General features: G+C 36.8%; 1 protein-coding gene and 1 long non-coding RNA gene across 2 annotated transcripts in view; one reads left to right on the forward strand and one right to left on the reverse strand.

The window, feature by feature from the left end:
- LOC145687835 (U1 small nuclear ribonucleoprotein C-like) overlaps positions 1-19,739 on the forward strand; it is a 56,334-nt gene that overhangs the window by 25,597 nt on the left and 10,998 nt on the right. Inside the window, exons 4-5 of the mRNA XM_081761290.1 lie at positions 48-156; positions 4,793-4,888. Coding sequence (XP_081617416.1) covers positions 48-156; positions 4,793-4,888 — 205 coding nt within the window. The remainder of the gene's footprint in view (positions 1-47; positions 157-4,792; positions 4,889-19,739) is intronic.
- Positions 1-19,739, reverse strand: part of LOC145687836 (uncharacterized) — a 236,410-nt gene that overhangs the window by 2,170 nt on the left and 214,501 nt on the right. Inside the window, exon 3 of the long non-coding RNA XR_014131795.1 lies at positions 18,904-19,072. This is a non-coding gene — a long non-coding RNA (uncharacterized LOC145687836). The remainder of the gene's footprint in view (positions 1-18,903; positions 19,073-19,739) is intronic.

Consider the following 19,739-nt stretch of genomic DNA (forward strand, 5'->3'; position numbering starts at 1 on the left):
CGAATTTGTTACATAATTTACATTTTTTTTTTTATTTTTTCCGTTAGCCGTCAGTCAGGAAGACCCACTGCCAGGGTCGGAAGCACAAAGAAAATGTGAAGATCTACTACCAGAAATGGATGGAAGAGCAGGCACAACATTTAATCGATGCTACAAGTAAGTTTAGTTCATAGTGAAGCACGAAATACTTGAGGCGTTCCACATTAATTGACACTGACCTAATTGCGACCGTGAAGAAAAATAAGGCTGGGTGTTAAAATATTCAAGCCTCTTGTACGTACTCTGTCTGCGTGGATGCACAATCGCCATCGTTCTGGAGGTATTTTAATTGCCTGGTCAAACCTCATTTTCGGAGTGGTGCTGCAGCACCATCGGACAACTGTAAGTCGTCCGAATCGGAAAAGAACTATCCCGGTAGAGGTTGTTTCATTTTGTCAAAGAGTGTGTAATCCGAAGAGGCTAAATGAGAGGAATACGGTGGATGTTGCAACACTGTGGATCTTAATTCTTGAAGGATTCTTGTGGATGCTGATATGTGTGGTCGTGCGTTATTGTGTAACAGAAGCAGGTGTTTAGCCAATTTCCCTGGTCGTCATTGCTGCACTACTCGACGCACGTCGGCGAAGGAGTTCACAGATCTGTCACTGTTTACTTTGTCGCATGGCAGAAGCTAGTCAGCGAACAGAATTCCATCTTCATCCCAAAAATCACAACCCAGTTCCTTTCCACATGAGAGTAATGGTCGTGTTTTCTTCGACCGTGGCCTTCCTATATGCTTCCATTGCTTTTTGTGGTACCTCGTAAATGAAAAATATATCATCATCCTTCACCAAATGAGCAGAAAGTTCTGGATTTGAATTATGTAAACCAGTACATCTTTGTCTTCGTACACGTTTCTGTTCGACGGTTAGTTCATGCGTCACCCAACGTGTACACACGTTTCTAATCCTCAGATCCTGTGTCACACTACGATTGTTTAACTCCCCAAAGTAGTCGCATTCCGTAAGTCATCCACAGTCATATGCCTACCGCTCATTATGGCATCGCTCTTTCTGAATAATCGCCGGGGTTCACGATTCACGGGGGTCTCTCGGGGCTAGTTCATTTCTCCACACTCACTGTCCCAGCTGTGAAACCATCTACGTAGGGGAACACAGTCACACGACTTGGAGCTGCTGCCTCACACACTGCTCGGAAACACTAACGGCATACACATCTGCCTTCCATAGGAACCACATGGTCCACGTTTGACCGTGATTGTCACTTTTTTTTTACAAATACATGTCACTTGGCGCCATCTGTGACTAGTAAAACGAAATATGGCCAGCATGCAGTTCAAGGCCATCTGTGTCAGGTGTCATTTCTATTCCTTGGGAGGTAAATGTTCTCATCCGGGATACTGTCTCAATCAATATGGAACGGCCTGAATTTAATATCAAACTTTCGTCCATTTCCTGTATATTTCACAGTTACTGCTATCATCGAGGGGTGTAGTTAAGGAAGGTAGCCAGGTTTTATTTTGATGAGATCAATATTGCGAATCTAAATTTGTTGAAAAAAGAAAATAGCATCGTGATTGGTTCTTTGTTTTGCAATTTTTCGTTGTAGTTTCAAATAGAAGGTCTGAGTTCAGCAAAGCAGGCAGCTCCACTTTTTGACAACTTTTCTCAGAGATTAATGCGCTGCAGAAAAATTCGCTTTATCGCTTGGTGGAAAATGAAGGGAAATGTAGAGTTAATTTTATAAATAAATTTAATTTTAATAGAATTGTCTATTGCACCATGTTGTTAAATAACAATTTGGTTGTGTTTAATAATAATTGCATGTACCTTGTAGCTACAAATTTCGTGTAAAGTATGTTGGAAACATAATCTGAGCACTTGAAAATACTCAAGAATATATCAAAATGCTTAAATTTATTTATGTATATTTCTGGACGTTACCGAATGTCTTATGTGCATCACTTATGAGGGATGACGTACCTCTACGAGCACCACCTGAAGAAGGGGAAGCGGCCTTGAACTTGTATATTAGGTGCCATCCTCTCCATTTACCTAGTGTTAATGAAGAAAACCTAGGAGAAACCTCATTCAGGATGACTGGCCTGAAAAAACGGTTTCACCATTTTTGACTGAGTGTCGCCATAGAAAATCGAACCCAGAACTGCTCGTTCCAAAGGCAAAAGTCAAAACGCTTAAAGAAACCAACGAGATGTGCTGAAAAAAAATGGTGAACCAATACCAGGCGATGGCAATTATAAGTAAAAGACAACCATTTTGATCAAGAGTAAAACGATTTGTTCTGAGATTAAACAACTACCTCAGACCAACCTTAGCTGCACTCACTGTCTGTCTTCAAGTGTCAGTCGCACGCGCTGGTGTGAAACTGATCTACTTTCTATTCCTCCTCAACTGATCTGCTCCCAAAATGAAAATTCTAAAGGATTTTGTTACTTCGGTTGCCTTCATGTGGTTACATCTTATTGCGGTTCAATGTTGACTTCAGCAGTCCTCCAAATGGGTCTTTGACTCCGTTGACCTCAACAGTTGTAGTTCTTATTGTCAGCTTGGGGTCTGTGAATAGCTTCTCGTGAACCTGTCACACACAGCTGATAATGACGGCCCGATAACACTGCAAATTCATCCTTGGGTTGAGGGCCTCTTTCAGGATGATGGACAGACTGTGGTGGTCATTCACCTGTAACCCTTACTTGTTATGGTATTGACGTTAAAGACAAATTCTGAATCATTCTTCACAAGGTACTCCATGACCAGTCCTCTGCTCTTGGTTGAATCTATCTCTCGCTGACTGAAATCAAAAGGTGATCGTGAGGCAGTTGAAAAAGGTGCAAGGTACACTCATGACCAAAATGAGTGTCGCATATCTATAACTGTCTTCTTGTAAGAATATAATTTGATAATGATTTTGCAGGGTACTTTTAATACTGATACTAAGTGTATAATCGGGAAATATATATTCGTGGTAAATTTCATAGGAAAAGAATTATAAATATTAAAATTAGAATGAGTAAAACATGTTGCTAAATGGGCAAGAAAGTTTTATTTTCGTTTTATTGTTCTTATTTACTTTTCTTTTGATATGAAATTTGCCACATACATGTCTTTGTTGATTACATACATACTAATATTATAAGAAATACCGGGCGAATTCTTTATCAAATTATATTCCTACAACATATTTATAGACATGGGACAATAATTTTGGACATGAGTGTACATGAAAAGTGAAGGTGAAGGATATCGTGATTTCTGCTATCGATTTATTACTTAAATATACAATTTCCATATTTTGTTCAATAGAACAGACTAAGCATTGCTCTGTTGAAGAAAGAAGAAGAAACATCATATTTGGTGACCTTCGTTCTCGTTGAGAAGAATAACCAATAATGTCAACCAATTGGTAGGTTCTCGTACGAATTTGAAATATCAGGCTTACTGGAACGTAAACGGAGCTTTGACTGCATAACTACAAAATGTATCAGTCCAGCATATAATATTATGGCATTCCCAGCAGTAGTGTTAAGGCGTTGGTAAAGATGTCTATATGCATAATATGTAAGTCATGGTAATACGATAGGTTACTGTTATATACAGTATGTCGGAAAAATAACAGGTCTTTTTAAATTAAACAAAACGACTTAAGTATTTTAACATCTGTAGTTCTGTTTATTCAAAGTACATCCCTTGCGCATCAATACATCGCTGGGTACGTTCAATCAAAGCAAGCATAGAGTTTTTAATGTTCTTTTTCGGAATCACCTCAATGACCCTCGTCACGGCAGACTGGACGTGTGTAGCAGTGTCAGAAAATGTTCCTTTCATGGCCAATTTTAATTTTGGGAATAGGAAATAGTCACACGGCGATAAATCAGGTGAATACAGAGGATGTGGAAGCACACAGATCTGTTTTTAGCCAAAAAGGCACGAACTGCGACAGTTCTGTGACATGGTACATTGTCGTGCAATAAACACCAACTGCCTGGCGCTCGATACTCGTTCCTTACGAGAATGATTCGGTTCCACAAACGCTCCATAACACCCAGATAATATTCACCATTAACAGTTTGATCCTGTGGAACGAATTCCCGAACTATAATACCTTTGGAATCGTAAAATCTCATCCCGGTTTTTGATTTTCGGTCTGCCTGGCTTTGGGTCGTCTTCTAAGGACTCACGACCGTCCCGGAATCGTGTATACCACTCGAACTCACGTGTACGAGATAAGCACTCATCACTATACACTTGTTTCATCATTTCCGATGTTTGTGTAAATGTTTTACCTAGCTTAAAATAAATGGCTTTTTGCTCTATCGTGTTTTTGTGACTAGGTGACACAAGTTACACTCACTTTTCTTACTATAATTTGACACTCCGTTAATCGGTTCTCATGACATTTAGTTGAGCAGATAGCTGGCTTTCCGATTATGTTTCTTCAATAGATGGAGCTAGTAGTTATTTGTAAAGAAAAAAAGTTGCGTTACTTTTCCGACAATATTATGTATTTATTTCACATAGTTCTAGATCTAAATGTGAAGCCATTTACTCTAGAAACAGGAGGGAAATACAACATAGAATTTTGGAAGTTACCATCACGTCGTTCGCCTGGTGATAGGGAAAATTTTGTTCTATGATGACCAGACGCTGCGTTTGAACTTGAGACTCCTTGATTGTTGAACGGGAAGGTTAACCGTTAATCTAAGACAGTGTAAGTTGTAATCTCTATGATACACCTATACAAATTTAACTAATGCAAACTAATTGTTTATTTTCAGCTGCGGCATTCCGAGCGAGAAGATTAACACAGAATAATTTTGATCCGAACAGTCAGAATGTAGTGGTTCCCCCACAGACCAGTTTTCCGCCTCCACGTAAGTTTATTATTTATTTATTTTTAATAGTAGAATATTCATTCTTTAACGTACAATTTTTAATTTTTGAGGCAATAAATGTATAAAGTTGAATATTTGTTCCACATACAAAGTCACACCATGAACCTTTCGAAATAAATGTAAGAACATAGTTAAGTACCTTCCCCAAGTTGTGTCGTAGGCTACTTACATGCGCATCGTGAGGAGAATTCAAATATTTTCCTTAAACATTATCCTTTCGATGCAGAGAATTTACTTCAACATGATTTAAACAGTGTTCATCATATCTTCCAAACGGTTTGAAATATTGATGTGCTCTAAACAAAAACAAAAACAAAAAAAAAAAGTTTGTCAATTGTAAACCACACAAGTATCTAGGTACTGTACTTTTTTTTTAAAGCCTTTCAAAAGAAAAATCAAATTTTCAAGCCCTAGTAACTTCGTTTCTATTCATCTTAAACAAGTCCTATCATGACCTCGGTATTCAACGCTAAGGTACTTCCGATGTGCATTATCCTGTGTATCTCAGTCTTCCTGTGTGTCTGATAGAGGCTCCCAAACTTTGGACGTTTGTGATAGTATATCGTCCTTAGTTTGCAACACTGAATAATAAATGTGGTATTTTAATTTTTCGTTTAACATGTAGATTCGAAATATGTAATAATCTGACATAGTGCCATTTGAAAAACCGTAACATTATATAGGGTTGGTCGGGGGCCGCGGTGGCTCAGTGGTAGAACGTTCACCTCTGGTGCATGGAGTCCTTGGTTCGATTCCAGCTCGCACCAAGTGAGCTTTGTGATGGACAAACATAGCGTTCGTGGGTTTCCTCGTGGTTCTCCCGTTTCCTCCAACTTTCTTTATTCCACTATTTCCTTCATTTCTCATCATCACCGTATCTTTTAGCCTAGTCGGTATAACTGTGGGACGTAAAGTCAGACTTAATTTCATTTTTTCATGTTGGGTTGGCAACACTGTTCATTGGGTGCTTGTTTAATACGTGCGAAGATGTCCCCTTTCTTATAGTTGCTTCGTGCGAAGTTTCGCTTTTCTCCCTCTTTAGGTTTATCCGTTATCATAGTTGGACATTATACACAACTGAACATTTTAACTTTTGAACATGATTACTACCTACGTCGGACTGTATTTTATCATAATACTGTAATTATAATGTGTCTCCAAAGGGAAGGGAGGGTGCATGCCAAAAGTCGAGTGTATAATCTGCTGTGTTATCAATACAACTTCTATTTTACCCGAGCAACACCTTTACTTCATCACCCAACAACTACATTTATGTGGAGGGTGAGGTATATTACATATTATAAATTTAAAATTGTGTTGGAGGTAGTTCATTGTAACAACCACCCCTGCCTAATTGGTCTAAATCGAGTAGTCAGACAAAGAGTATTTTTGAAGGGAAGCAGCAATTCTTCTAGTAGTCAAGTTGGCGGAAATTATAGTGATTGGTACGGCAACTTTGACATTAGTTCCAGCCGTAGTCAGAGTGACTTTAACAGCTGGGATACGGCACGATGGAAGACAACAGGAAACCACCACTCTGTTTTTCCCTACTTTGCTGACAGCAGAAAGAGAACATATGTACAATGGTCTTTCGCAGGTCAGAATATAGTTCCATAGGTAAATCTCCCTCTCCCCCCCCTCCCTCATTTGGATCTCCGGGATAAACATGTCGGACACAAAAAGTAACAGTGTGGGGGGAAAACCACTTTTGGAAGGAAGACGAGCAAGACCAAAAGGTTTAGGGTAGGGACATGGAACGTACGTACCATGTTACAAGGAGGGAAGTTAAAAAATCTTAAAGAAGAAATGAAACAAAATAATCTAGATTTGGTAAGAGCTTGTGAAGTTTGATGAGATGGTAATGGGGTTTTAAACAGCGAAGGATATAGAATGTTTTACTCACGAGGGACCCATTCCGATTTGGTGAATTCAATTGCTGAAAATGATTGCTAGCATTGGATTCAGTACCAAAGACAGAAAAAGAGAGTGTTTAGTGGCAGACCGTATACAGGCTAGAAGAGGGCAAAGTGCGAAGATAGAACGTAGAAAATGTCTTGAAATGCAATTTTAATTTTAAAACCAGTAGGGGATTATGTCAAATGTTGTATGTGAGGAATGCATGTAGAGCTACACTGAATAAGAGTAATGTGAACAGTGTGAACTGCCAATTGTATGTAACTCCTTATGAGAAGAGTCACCGGTGTTACAACCGGCATGGTTTGTTGGAGGGGTCACTAATATATCAGAACCCTAAATAGGACAAATGTCTTGATGCAAGGTACCACACCAGCATTCATCCAATGGAACTACTTCTCATTCCATTAGATGTTGCAAACATTCTTCTTGATGTTCCAGAATGCAATTCTATCTGTTTCTACCCCTCGTGCATACGTGCTCATGAACCGTACTTCAGGGTCTCTAGTTCCTTATTCACTTCACCTTTACTACAGTATTGATACATTGCCATAGCGTGGAACGCCTCCTGTTATACAGTTCTCAAACTGTATGGGCCACTATTGATTTCAATAGACGGCCTCTTCTTGCGCTAAGTTCAACCTGGCGGCTTTTCAGATGTCCTCCATGATTCACATTACTCCTATTCAGTGGAGCTCTACATGCATTCCTCATATCCAACACTTGACGTCAATCCTTCTACTCGTTTCAAAATTAACATGGCATTTTTAGACATCTTCTATGTTCTATCTTCGCACTTTGCCCTCACTAATCTCCAATCCTGTATACGGTCTGCCACTAAACGCCATCTTTTTCTCTGTTTCTTTTGTGCTGAATCCAGTGCTAGCAATCATTTTCAGCAATTGAATCCACAAAATCGGAATGGTCCCTTGTCAGGTAATGTCAGGTTATACGCGAAGTTATATACGAACATAAAATTCTTGCAGAATACGTTTACAAACGCTGTGTGTAATCAGAAAGAAAATTTATAAGAATGTACCCTACAATAAAGTCGACAATAATACGTTAGATTAATGGGTTGCTTTGAATGCAATACAAGCCAAAAGTTCAATCCACTCGAAGTTCGAAGGTTTAGTAATAAGACACTTAAATAAACCCTTCGCCAGTTTGTAGTACGAGTTCTGAAACTTAGAAAATCGGTATTGAGAAAAGTTTACCGTAAAAATTTCGACTACTCATATAATTTCACTTATCTCAATGCTGTATTCAATAATCCATCAATAGGTGGCTCAGTGGCAGAGCGTCCATCTCTGTTGCATGAGGTCCTTGGTTCGATCCCAGCTCCCGCCAAGTGAGCTTTGTGGTGGACAAACACCCTGTGCGTTTTTTTTCGGGTTTCTCCTGTTTCCTCCCACTTTTTTCATTTCATTCATTTCTCATCATCGTCCCCTTTAGCCTAACCGGCATAACTATGGGATGTAAAACTTCAAGATTTCATTTTCAATAATCCAAGAAATTTGTTTTTAAAAAATGTAATAGAAAGCAATGTTTGAAATCCAGGCCCGTAGCCAGGGAGGAGCTGGAGGGGGCACTGCCACTCTAAATTATTTTTTGCCCCCTTTAAAAAAATAACACTAAAGAGAATTTTCAAACTAACTTAAAACCAATGAAATTCTTGCAATTATATTTGCCAAATTAAATTCAACTTTGAGAGTTATGCTCATTTCTGTGCAAAATTATGTGTTTCTTCCATTGCCTTTACACATTTCAAGAATTTCAAACAGTACCCTATCACTGGAACAATGACAAGCATCCAAGAATACCAGGTGCACTTCCAAACAACAGTATCGTAGACCTCTACGTTAGTTGTATTGATATAATCTAAAGTTGCGGTAGTATAATTTTGTTCTAATGTTTTTAAAAAATAAATACTTCAATTTTAATTATTAATATGAAACAAAGTACCTCGCAAAGAGCTCGTATTAAGCACACAAAAATTTACGGTTTCGATAATTCAAAAATAAAATATAGAGTCTGTAAATAATAAATATACACTTTTATGATGTTCTTTGGTGTCTTTGTCATTGCCCCTTCAGTCTTCAAACCCCCCCCCCCCCCTAATAAAGCAGGCTGGCTGTGGACTTGCTAAAATCTCTATGAATATGTCGTTAAAGAAATTCCACACATTCTTAAGAGCACCAACGAGTTTTGTAAGTTATCGTCTGTAATTTCACAGAGATGAAAACGTCAGGATAATAATCTTAAATGTATAATTCTTCTTACTGTATAAAGATAATAAAAAAAAAAAAATAGCCGTGATGTTATTTTTCAAAATAATCTGAAACACTAAACACTATATATATACTTCGTTGCTCATGAATTTACAAAATACAAAATTATGAATAGGATGACAGTTTCACAGGTAGTTCAACAGACTTTTGATACCTTAGCGATAGTCTTGATTGTCTAGAAGATAAATTTCGTTAACAGTAAATAATATTGAGGCTAAGCGGTTAGCGTACGCGCCTTTGACGTGGGAAAACCCGGGTTCGATTCCTTAGGGGATCTCATGTTAAGCTCTGAGTCCGTGTTATATAACCTCGCTCCTGAAAGGGACGCTAAACTCAAAATCAAATCAAATTAATCAACAGGGAATCATAATAGTTCCTTTATTCCCGTAACACCTGGTAAAAAAAAAAAAAAAAAAAAAAAGTATGCATCAAAGGCGAATATTATGAGTTACCATGCTTAATAGCCTTGTAAATGCGGGTTTCTTTGCAGCACTGCCAAGTAGCTCTTTGATCTGATGATGTGCTGTTTGTTCGCTTTGATCGAACTCTGCCTAACGTATCAGTTCCTAATTCGCTGTCTTGAACTGCATATAAACCCAATTGATGTACAATGGAGTTCCAGGTGTAGAGCAATTTGATTTGAGTTTAGTTTAATTCCCGTTCTGCAGCAAGGCTATATGACACGTGGACCTGCTGATTAACGTGGAATCCAAACCACATGAGCTCCCGCCGGGAATCGAAGCCAGGTCTCCCCCGCCAAAGGCGCGTACGCTAACCGCTTAACCACAAAGGCGCTCTGTTGAGCAATTTGTCTCTGGTGCATACCACCTCCGTATTGTTTAACAATATGTTGTCTGAAAGTTATCCAATAGTACCAAAACTGGGAGAACATGCAAATGAATGAACGTTAAGTTGAAAAATAAATAAATAAACCCATATGATACGGGAATTTCCCTGAAATGAATATGTGTACTTATGTGCTGTCTTACGTTTCCTATTGGCTGTTTCAGAGCAGAGAGTAAATATTTGGAGAGATAAGAGTAAATTATTATTGGTATAAATAAATAAATAAAAACTTACATGAATTTGGATCATATTCTTAATACAGCTATTTGAATTCTTATTGTAAGAGGTATTGAAAAACGTCCTATATCAAGTATTATTATCTATGAAATATTTACTGTGTGGGGGAATATGTACTATTTCTTCAGAAACAGCAGTTTCCGTCTTCGTTACATTCCGTTAGTTCATTTTTTTTTTTTTTTTTTTTTTTTTTAATGGATGTAAATACTTTCCTCCAAACTTTCTATCAAATCGATTTCTTTTGTCTTAATCTTTCAGATTTTCAGTTCATTGTAAGTAAAAATAAATAAATAACAATATATATGAGAACTACATCCAAGGGTATTTCAATGGCGATATAAGTTTCTAAGATCAAATATTTGCATATTGCTGAAAAGAATTCAACATCTTTCATGTTAACAGATTCAGTTTCTTTTTACAGTAGTAGCACTACCTATATCAAGTATCGTTGAGTATTCAGCACAGTATCATGTATCGATATACGAGGGACGTCCAATAAGCTTACCTGGTCATCATTGTTTTATGGAGGTCTATATACCGTCGCCACTTTATGGGGAAGCGAAATATTCCCAGAGAAAAAAAAAAGTATTTGTCATGGCCTGCAAACCACTGGGAAACAGCCTGTTGGACTTCGTTGTCCGACAGGTTCGTCTCCTGTCACCAGTTGAGCTAGGAATTTGTCCTGGTCCTCCTCAAAGAAGTCCAAGTCTTGGGACAGCTGCATCCGAGCGATGCTCCAACTTCTGCAAATCCATTGTTCACGGTGTAACACAAATCCTTTGCTCACTGCTTTGCTCCGACTGACCCAAATTGCGCAGTGGGGTTCCCTACAGTAGCCTTGGCGTGGGTGTCAGGTATTATTATGATCCCCCTCCCTTCCTGTCTAGGTAGATAACTTATTGGTCGATCCTCGTATACTCTAGATGTCATTTCTTCATATGCAGTATTTCTTAACCCAGATTCCCAACAGAAACAGCAGTCATATTGAGAAACCAAATTAACCTCAGAGTGGCTAGGGTCAGACTTGAACCGCAGACAGAAGTACACAAGGTTTTTATTTACGAATTTAGATGTTTATAAATAGAATTAACTATGCAATTTATGACAGGGTTCTTACAAATCTGGAAAACAGGAAAAAGTCAGGAAAAAAATGAAACGAAGGACAAATGTCAGGGAAAATGGTGCTTAACCTGGAAAACGTGGAAATCAAGGAAAATTGGGGATTTTTCTCAGGAAATGAAACTATTGTCCGTCTTACCTATTTGTTAAGATAAGGCAATAATTGAAACATTATTTGTTGAAAGATGCACTACAAATAAATGATTTTCGTTGAATTTCAAGAGTTATATTTATAGTTTGTAAACTTGTTAAGTAAAGTAGTTACTAATTAACAAAAAATTGGCAACTTACCAAGAATCCTCCCTTAGAAAGTCTTAACACTTTTTTGACATTTCGGATCTCATAGCTGGTTCCTTCAAGGTGGCAAGGTAATTCTAATAAAAAAAAAAAAAAAAAAAAAAAAAAAAAGTTCATAGGTAGATGCGCCAGTCTTCCCATTAATTATGGCCTTCCGAAGGTGCACAAGCCCGTCATTCCCATTCGCCCAATCATATCAGGTTTCCATCATCCGGCTTATTTACTATGTAAATCGTTATATAAAAAACTTAATAGTTTCAATAGCGTTTTCAAATGTGTTGTGAAAAACAGTTTAGACGTTAAACAACAATTATCATCATTTGTGAATGCCAATGCCATTTTACTTGCTTCCATAGACGTTGTTGGTATGTATCCGTCCATACCACTGGAACTTACTATCAACAGTACACGATCCTTGTTATTACAAAATGGCGCATCTACCTATGAAACTAATTTTTTATTACAATTACTTGAGGTTTGTTTAACAACCAATATATTCCAATTTGAAGATCATTACTTCTCCCAGAATGATAGCTTAGCCATGGGCAACGCATTATCCCCAATATTGCCCAACATTGTTTTAAATCAGATTGAAACTTCTATTTTACAGCAAGATACATTTAAATATATTAGATATTACCGTTGTGCTGATGACATTTTACTACTTGTTCGTGACGAAAATACACTTGCACAAATATTTGAACAATTCAACAATCAGCATCCTAGGCTGAAGTTCACCCTTGAACGTGAATCTGACAACTGTCTTCCATTTTTAGGCTTATTGATTACCCGATCACATAACAAATTTATAACAAAAGTATATCGAAAACCTAATGCACTACTTACATACATCAACAGTCAGCTCATCCACCACTGTACAAAGCCAATATTTGGAAGAATTTCTTTCGCAGAACATTATTAATTTGTGACCGTCGAAAAGATCTTAATGAAGAAATACAGTTTTTATATAAAATAGGACAAGAAAACGGTTCTAAGTTGTGTATTTTACAAAAATGGTTTAATCAAACACGTAGATCGTTGCAAGTCCCCAAAACGGTAACTTCCAAAGAAGCAAAAACTTGGATTGGAATTCCTTATTTTGCACAACTATCAACAAAAATTCAGCGTTTACTTGCAAAGCATATCTGCTTCAAGGATTCCCCCCAAAAGTTTACAAAAACATCTCACTGGATTTAAAAAGTTATTTTGTTGATCCATTAAATGTCAGGTATTTACCGCGTCCAATGCGAGTGTGACTCCTCATGTATTGACCAAACGAAACGCAATATTAACACGCATGTTAACACTAGAACGGCGGTGTTTTTGATACTCCCTAGAACGGCGGGAGTGGGTCAAAAATGACCCATTCCAATTTTATTAAATATTTGTATTCTAAACCACTAATATTTATTGTAAAATAAAACGTGACTTTCATTCAACAAAACAAAAAATTTCTTTGAACTCTAGCTTAATTTATTGATCAATGTGTTTTTTGCCAATAATATAAATTTAAGAAACATGTTATTTTCTATGAATATAATATTATTAGAATGATATTATTGAATGTATTATATGCAATGTCAGTTTATTATATAGTAATGTTATATATCATTCTAACTCCTACATAGTTATTATTCTTAGATAGTTTCTTCAAGCGCATGACCTAACTGAACTAAACTAACCTAATCTACACACATCTAAACTTGCAGTCTTAGACAGAACAAAGTTCAGTCACTCCTCTACAAGGAGAAGGATCATACAAAACCATTGTTCACAAATAAAAACGTGACGTATTACACAAAAAATATTTTACTAATATGGTTGTAATACGCATCTTTACATTTCTATAACTTTCCTCTCCCTGTTTAGCATTTGTGGAAACACATAATCTAAAGTAGCATACACAGTCGTAAACTTGCAGTAGTTCAAACCAGAAAAAAATTCAGCATTTAGTGATTGTTTTATAAATAAGATGTGTTAGGTTCTAATCATGAAATCTCTGACATGAAAAGAATGGTAAACTACCTGTTCTTTCGAACAACTCCGTTAGAGATTCTACTTCTTTGGTTGAAATATAATTTATCGAAACATACAAGAAAGTAAGTTGTCTCTCATTTAGACCTCTAAACTTTTGGTTTCGGTAGCTTCGAAATTTCGTGTTACGCCACAGGCTAGTAGTCTAAGAATTCTTGGTAGCGCCGGAAATTAAACTCGGGATCCCTCAATCCGTACTCAGCCACGTTCACCACTAGACCAGCGGGGTGGTCATATAGTGGCGATCACAGTGAGAACTTCGGCTTTCTTCTCCCAACCCGTCCGGTATATAAGAACCTTGTTCCAACCCGTCTGGTCAGCGTGGGAGCAGTAGACCAAGTCCTCCCTCCGGGCAGAGGCCTCATCCAATAGTGGATCGAATATGGCTGTGGTTTATTTATTATTATTTATTTGTGCTATAAACGTCTTCTCATGAAACATTTCAACATAGTGATACCAGAAAAAAACACACTAGTTATATATTTTTACAATAGCATGCAAATTGTTTGCAATTTTTTGTTAAAATGATTAAAATTATTATGAATATTTTGTTACGATGTAAGATATATAATTTGTGTTTAATAATAATAATAATAATAATAATAATAATAATAATAATAGTCTTACCTATTTTACGACGCTTATTTGCAGAAGTATGGTTTTCTGTGCTTATCTCTTCCTCTTTCAATAATTCATCCGAATCATCATATTCGTTGTTATTCGGCAGGTACTCTTCATCTGAAGAAATATCAACGCATTCAGCGTCAGACTCGGCCTCACTTATATCATTGAAATTTGCAAGTATTTCATCCAGTGTCATCAGTTTCTTGCTCATAATGAGTGTTTGAAATAGCACATCAGTCCGAAAATAATGAGATTCTCCTAATCAACAGACTTTCTAAAGTATTACTAACTCCAACTAAACTGACAAAATTGCTGAGAAGCTGGTCTTGAACACGAGGTGGATTGCAACAAAATGCAACAAAATATGCAATGCAACAAAATATCACTAACAAAGAGTTGGGTCAAAATTGACCCACGCCGCCGTTCTAGTATAATTGTTTGTTATTTCGAAAGACAAAGTGTGAATAAGAGTGATACTTAGTACAAATGTTTCTTCAAGAGAACGAGTAAAAGTCACAAAAATTCGATCCGATTCGTAAGAAAATAGAAAAGTTGTTAAAACCTAAAGTTCGAAATGGGTCAAAAATGACCCAGCCGCCGTTCTAGTGTTAAGAAACATGTTAGACAATGAAAAAAGTCACAAGGAGAAGGCATGTCGGGTTTGGCGCTTCATTTAAAACTATATTCACACAATATAAAACAGGTTAAGGTAATAGATTCAGGAAAAAAAAAAAAAAAAAAAGGGGAAATTAAAGAATCGTTCTTTATTCATAAATACAAACCTGCATTGAACCTTGATACTGGCAACATTGATCGAACTTGGGTACCTACCTTTGATGCATACTTTGAATCTGACAACAGTGACGTAACATAGACACCGCGTTTTTTTCTTTTTTTTTTTTAATTCAGTTCAATCCTTTTTCACTCTGCTATGCTCATCTCAGGATCCACTCTGTACGTTACTTTTATTTAGTGATATGTATTCCTTGTTTTACACCTTTTATCTCCTTTCCGTTTTAATTCTTTTTACCTTCCCACTGAGGAAGGAACCAACTGTGAGTTCCGAAACGTTAAAAAAGTGTTTAGACTTTCTAAGGGAGGATTCATTGTTAAGTAGCCATTTTTTTGTTAATTTGGATTATCCCCCCATGCGCCCATGTAATTATAAGGTAGTTACTACTTCATGTATCGTTGTACACAACATTATTTCTAATATTGAGAATGTAATTTATGAAGATAGTTTGATTTGTTACACTTCACGTTATAAATGTTGGCATTTCTTTCTGTTGAGAACATAATAGTGTGGAAGTACTGTTAAGTAAATCAGGGTAATTTGCTACTACTGTATGCTTTTTCACACCGTAATAGACTGTAAACATTTTTAAGAATATATGATAAAATTTAAATGCCGATGCCCAATGAAGAAAACTGAGGACAAAATATGCTCTAGTGTGCCGTAACAGACACTGTTGTTAGCATTTTCTTTCAGGAAGTATTTTGGAAACTTCTTCGTAAATAACTTGGATCTTAAATATAAGATTTAATATATTATATTCTGAAATTCGGGTGGTAATTTGTAATATTTTTAAGTAACATATGATTTTTTGTTTGTTTTTTCAACTGCAAAGATAGCTACAATTCGTGTAAAAACGATGGCTTTCGTTTTCAGACTGTTTCCAGACTAACAATTTTCACATGGGGCCTGTTAAATGTAGCTACACTATATGTTACGATATTGCCCCATTTATGCAGAAGAAGATAAAAAAGAACTTACAAACAGCTTGGGAAAATGTGAATATTTTGTTCTTGCATTTGACGAGTCGTTTAACAAAATTGCTGGGAAAGGTCAAATGGACCTGCATGTGCGATTTTGGGATCAAATTGAATATAGTGTTACAACAAGGTACTTGACCTCTTGTTTTTTGTATATGGCAACTGCATGTGATTTGTTGTTGAAATTTAAAGAGCTTCCCCAGAGGGTTTTGATTTGACCAAGATATTCCAAATAAGCATGGATGGACTCAATGCCAATTGGAAGTTTCTAACTTCTCTACAAACTGAAATATAGATACAGGGAAGTGAAACCAAACTTCTACAGATTGAATCCTGTGGTTTGCATGTGCTACTCGATGCTCTTTTAAGGGGACATTTAATGGTTGAGTGGAGCCTCAACAAGTTTTTACGAAGTCTTTATTACTTATTCAGTGAATCACCAACCCGAAGAAGAGTGTTTATCTCATTTTGTAAGAACAGTGACAATTCAGAGGAAATTCTGTTTCCCAAAAAATTTTGTGAAGTTCGATGAGTGGAAAATGCTGATTGTGTAGAAAGAGCTTTAAAACTATTTGAAAATATGAAATGTTTCACTGAAAGTCCTGACACTAAACTTCCCCAAAATTGCACCGTGAACAAAGTAAAATCAGGTGTTCAACATCCTCTCATGCCTGCTAAACTTAAATTTTTCAAATCTGAAATTTTTCAAATCTGTGGCGTTAGCGGTAGAACCATTTTTAAACTGAGTTTCAGGTCGAAAAACCTATTGCTCCTCTCTTATATGAACAACTGTTCACTGTTATTATAAATTTATTGAAGCGTTTTGTAAAAAAAGAAATTCTTCACTTTATCATAACGGCAAATAAGTTAATGTCTGTAGATCTAAAAGTTAAAAGTAATCTGAAATCCCCAAAGAATATATAGGATTCGGGGTAAATCAGTGGTTGTCAAAATTTCTCAATTTGCATTCTCACAATTGCATATACCTTTACACACTATTTTGAAAAATTTAACTCGTTTCATTTTCCCATGTTATTGAATTCGAAGAAATGTTAAGAAATTCCATTAAAGTATTGTTTTTTCGTTTGTTTACTAAATTTTTAGGAGCACGTCGTATTTTCAGAAGCAATTTTTTTAAAGAATTCATAAGTTACAGCTGCTCACTGGGAAGAAGGGTGGCCAATTTCATCTTCGTTTTTTTCTTTCTTTTTTCTTTTTCTTTCTTTCTTTTTCTTTTTCTTTCTTTTTTTTTAAAAAAAGAAGTTTAACGTTAATGTGTAATTTTATTTGAAGATGTCTTATAAAGTTTATTCACTAGCTCAAATAGCAATTCTTTGATTAGCTTACGCTGGTTTGCTTGTCTACTATTATTAGCCTTTTGTATGGCTCAGTATCTACAGTATAGTGTTGCAAACGGAAAGTAGCTGATCTTTCGCAGCACACACGTTGAGAATCACTGGCTCAAGTCTTTATTTAGCTCTTAGAGGTATTCATCATCAGTACACCGTTACCTTATTAAATGTCGTGGGTCAGGGAAAATGATAAAAAAGTAATTTTGTAAGAACCCTGTTATGAGTTGATCCAAGTAGACTATGGCATAGGCAATATACAATTATTATGGTATTGCCATCCGTTCACCATATTGGATATATGCGTATTAGGTGTACGAGCTTTCACGTCGAGAATGGATTGAAACAAGGAGATGCGTTGTCACCGTTATTATTCAGTTTTATTTTGGAATATGCTATAAGGAGAATCAAAAATACTAACCAGGGCCTAGAAATGAAAGACACCAGGTTATGTCTTATGCTGATTACGTCACCTGATAGGTGATAATATCAGCACAATAAGAATGAATGCAGAGACCTTATTAAACACCTTCAGGAATATATATTTAAAAATAAATGCAGGAAAAGTAAATACATGAAAATTGACTGTGACCATTATTGTACAAATTATGGGTACGTTAAGACATCAAACAATACTTTCAACAAAGTGCATACGTTAAGAGGCCACATCCATATCCATTAAATGTCGACTGAAAACAGGGAACTCGTGTTATTATTCAGCTCCAAATCTTTTGTCTTCGCAGGGGAGGGGGGGGGGGCAGTGGCTCAGTGGTAGATCGTTCACCTCCGGTGCTTGGGATCCCTGGTTTGATCCCAGTTCGCGCCGTGTGTACTTTGTCACCGTGCTCGTGGATTTCCTCGGGGTTCTCCCGTTTCCTCCCACTTTCTTCATTCTACCATTTCATTCATTTCTCATCATCACCGTCTCCTTTAGCCTAACCGGCATAATCGTGGGACGTAAAACTAAGATATTTCATTTCATTTCTTTTGTCTTCACGAATTCTGTCGAATTTGAAGCTTGAAATATATAAAACGATAATTATGCCTGTTTGCTGTATGGTGGCGAAACATGATCGCTTACTCTGAGAGAAGAACGCAGACTGAAAGTATTTGAGAACAAGATCCTGAGACAAATCTTCGGATCCAAGAGGAAGGGGAATGGCGGAAACTTCATAACGTAAAACTGCATACTTTATACCGTTTACCAACAAGTATAGGAGGCTCAGGTGGGCGGGTCATTTAGCCAAAATGGATTAAAGTAGGAACGCTTTCAAAATTTTAACCGGAAGACCTAAGCGCAGATGGGAGCACAGTATTAAGATGGATGTTGCAAAAATAGGAATACAAAATAGAAACTGGATCTACATGGCTGAAGTCAGTGGAGAGCTTTTGTAAATGTGGCATTGAAAGTCCGAGTTCCATAAACGATAGAGTGATAGAGTGATGTGTAAGATACACGAGAAAGGTCGAATTTTAAGCCTACAAGGAAAAAAGGTGAAGTAAGACGTACCTGAAAAATCAGAAATAATCTCCGTTAGTAGCAATAACCTGTCTTCAGTGTTTGGGTAGACTGTAGATCCCACATTGGTAGAACTCAGGAACTACGCTGTCCTCAGACAAAGAAGCTGTCAAGTATTTGGTTCACCTCGTCTAGGTTGCAACAGTTGTCCCCGCACTTCCTAGTCAAAATGAAATAAATAAATAAATAAATGATCATCCGAAATTTTGGTAGCTAATATATCGACGAGTTAACTTTTAATGAATCATTCAGTATAAAGAGTATACCACATTCAGGTAGATTGTCCGCCTTTCACCGAGTTCTTAATTTAATTTTTTGCTAAATATCACCTAAGCATTTATCAATGGATTCTTACAATAAAAATCTTAAAACTGAATTGTAGAGAATCCATGAACATTTAGTCAGTTTCTTCAAATCTTCGATAGAAACTATCTGGAGATAATTTTCATATCTATTTACTGACAGATTGAAATTAAATGTGAAGTGAAATCTTTCAAGTTTTACGTCTCACGTTTATGCCGGCTAGGCTAAAGGAGATGGTGATGATGAGAAATGAATTAAATGATGGAATGAAGAAAGTGGGATGAAACGGGAGAATTCCGATAAAACTCACGCACACGGTGTTTGTGCAGCACAAAGTTCACTTGGCGCGAGCTGGATTCGAACCAAGAACGCAATGCGCTAGAGATCAGCACTCTACCACTGAGCCACCGCGGCCCAATCTTGAATTTAAAGTTGTCTTGTTACGTAGGTGTAAAACGAGTTGTGAGTAACAAGTTAGTATCGGAACGAAATCAAAGCTATTCTCCTAGAATTTAACTGCTTTA

The sequence above is a fragment of the Thermobia domestica genome, chromosome 6 (genome assembly GCF_964235325.1).
Source record: "Thermobia domestica chromosome 6, izTheDome1.hap1.1, whole genome shotgun sequence".
Classification (NCBI taxonomy): domain Eukaryota; kingdom Metazoa; phylum Arthropoda; class Insecta; order Zygentoma; family Lepismatidae; genus Thermobia; species Thermobia domestica.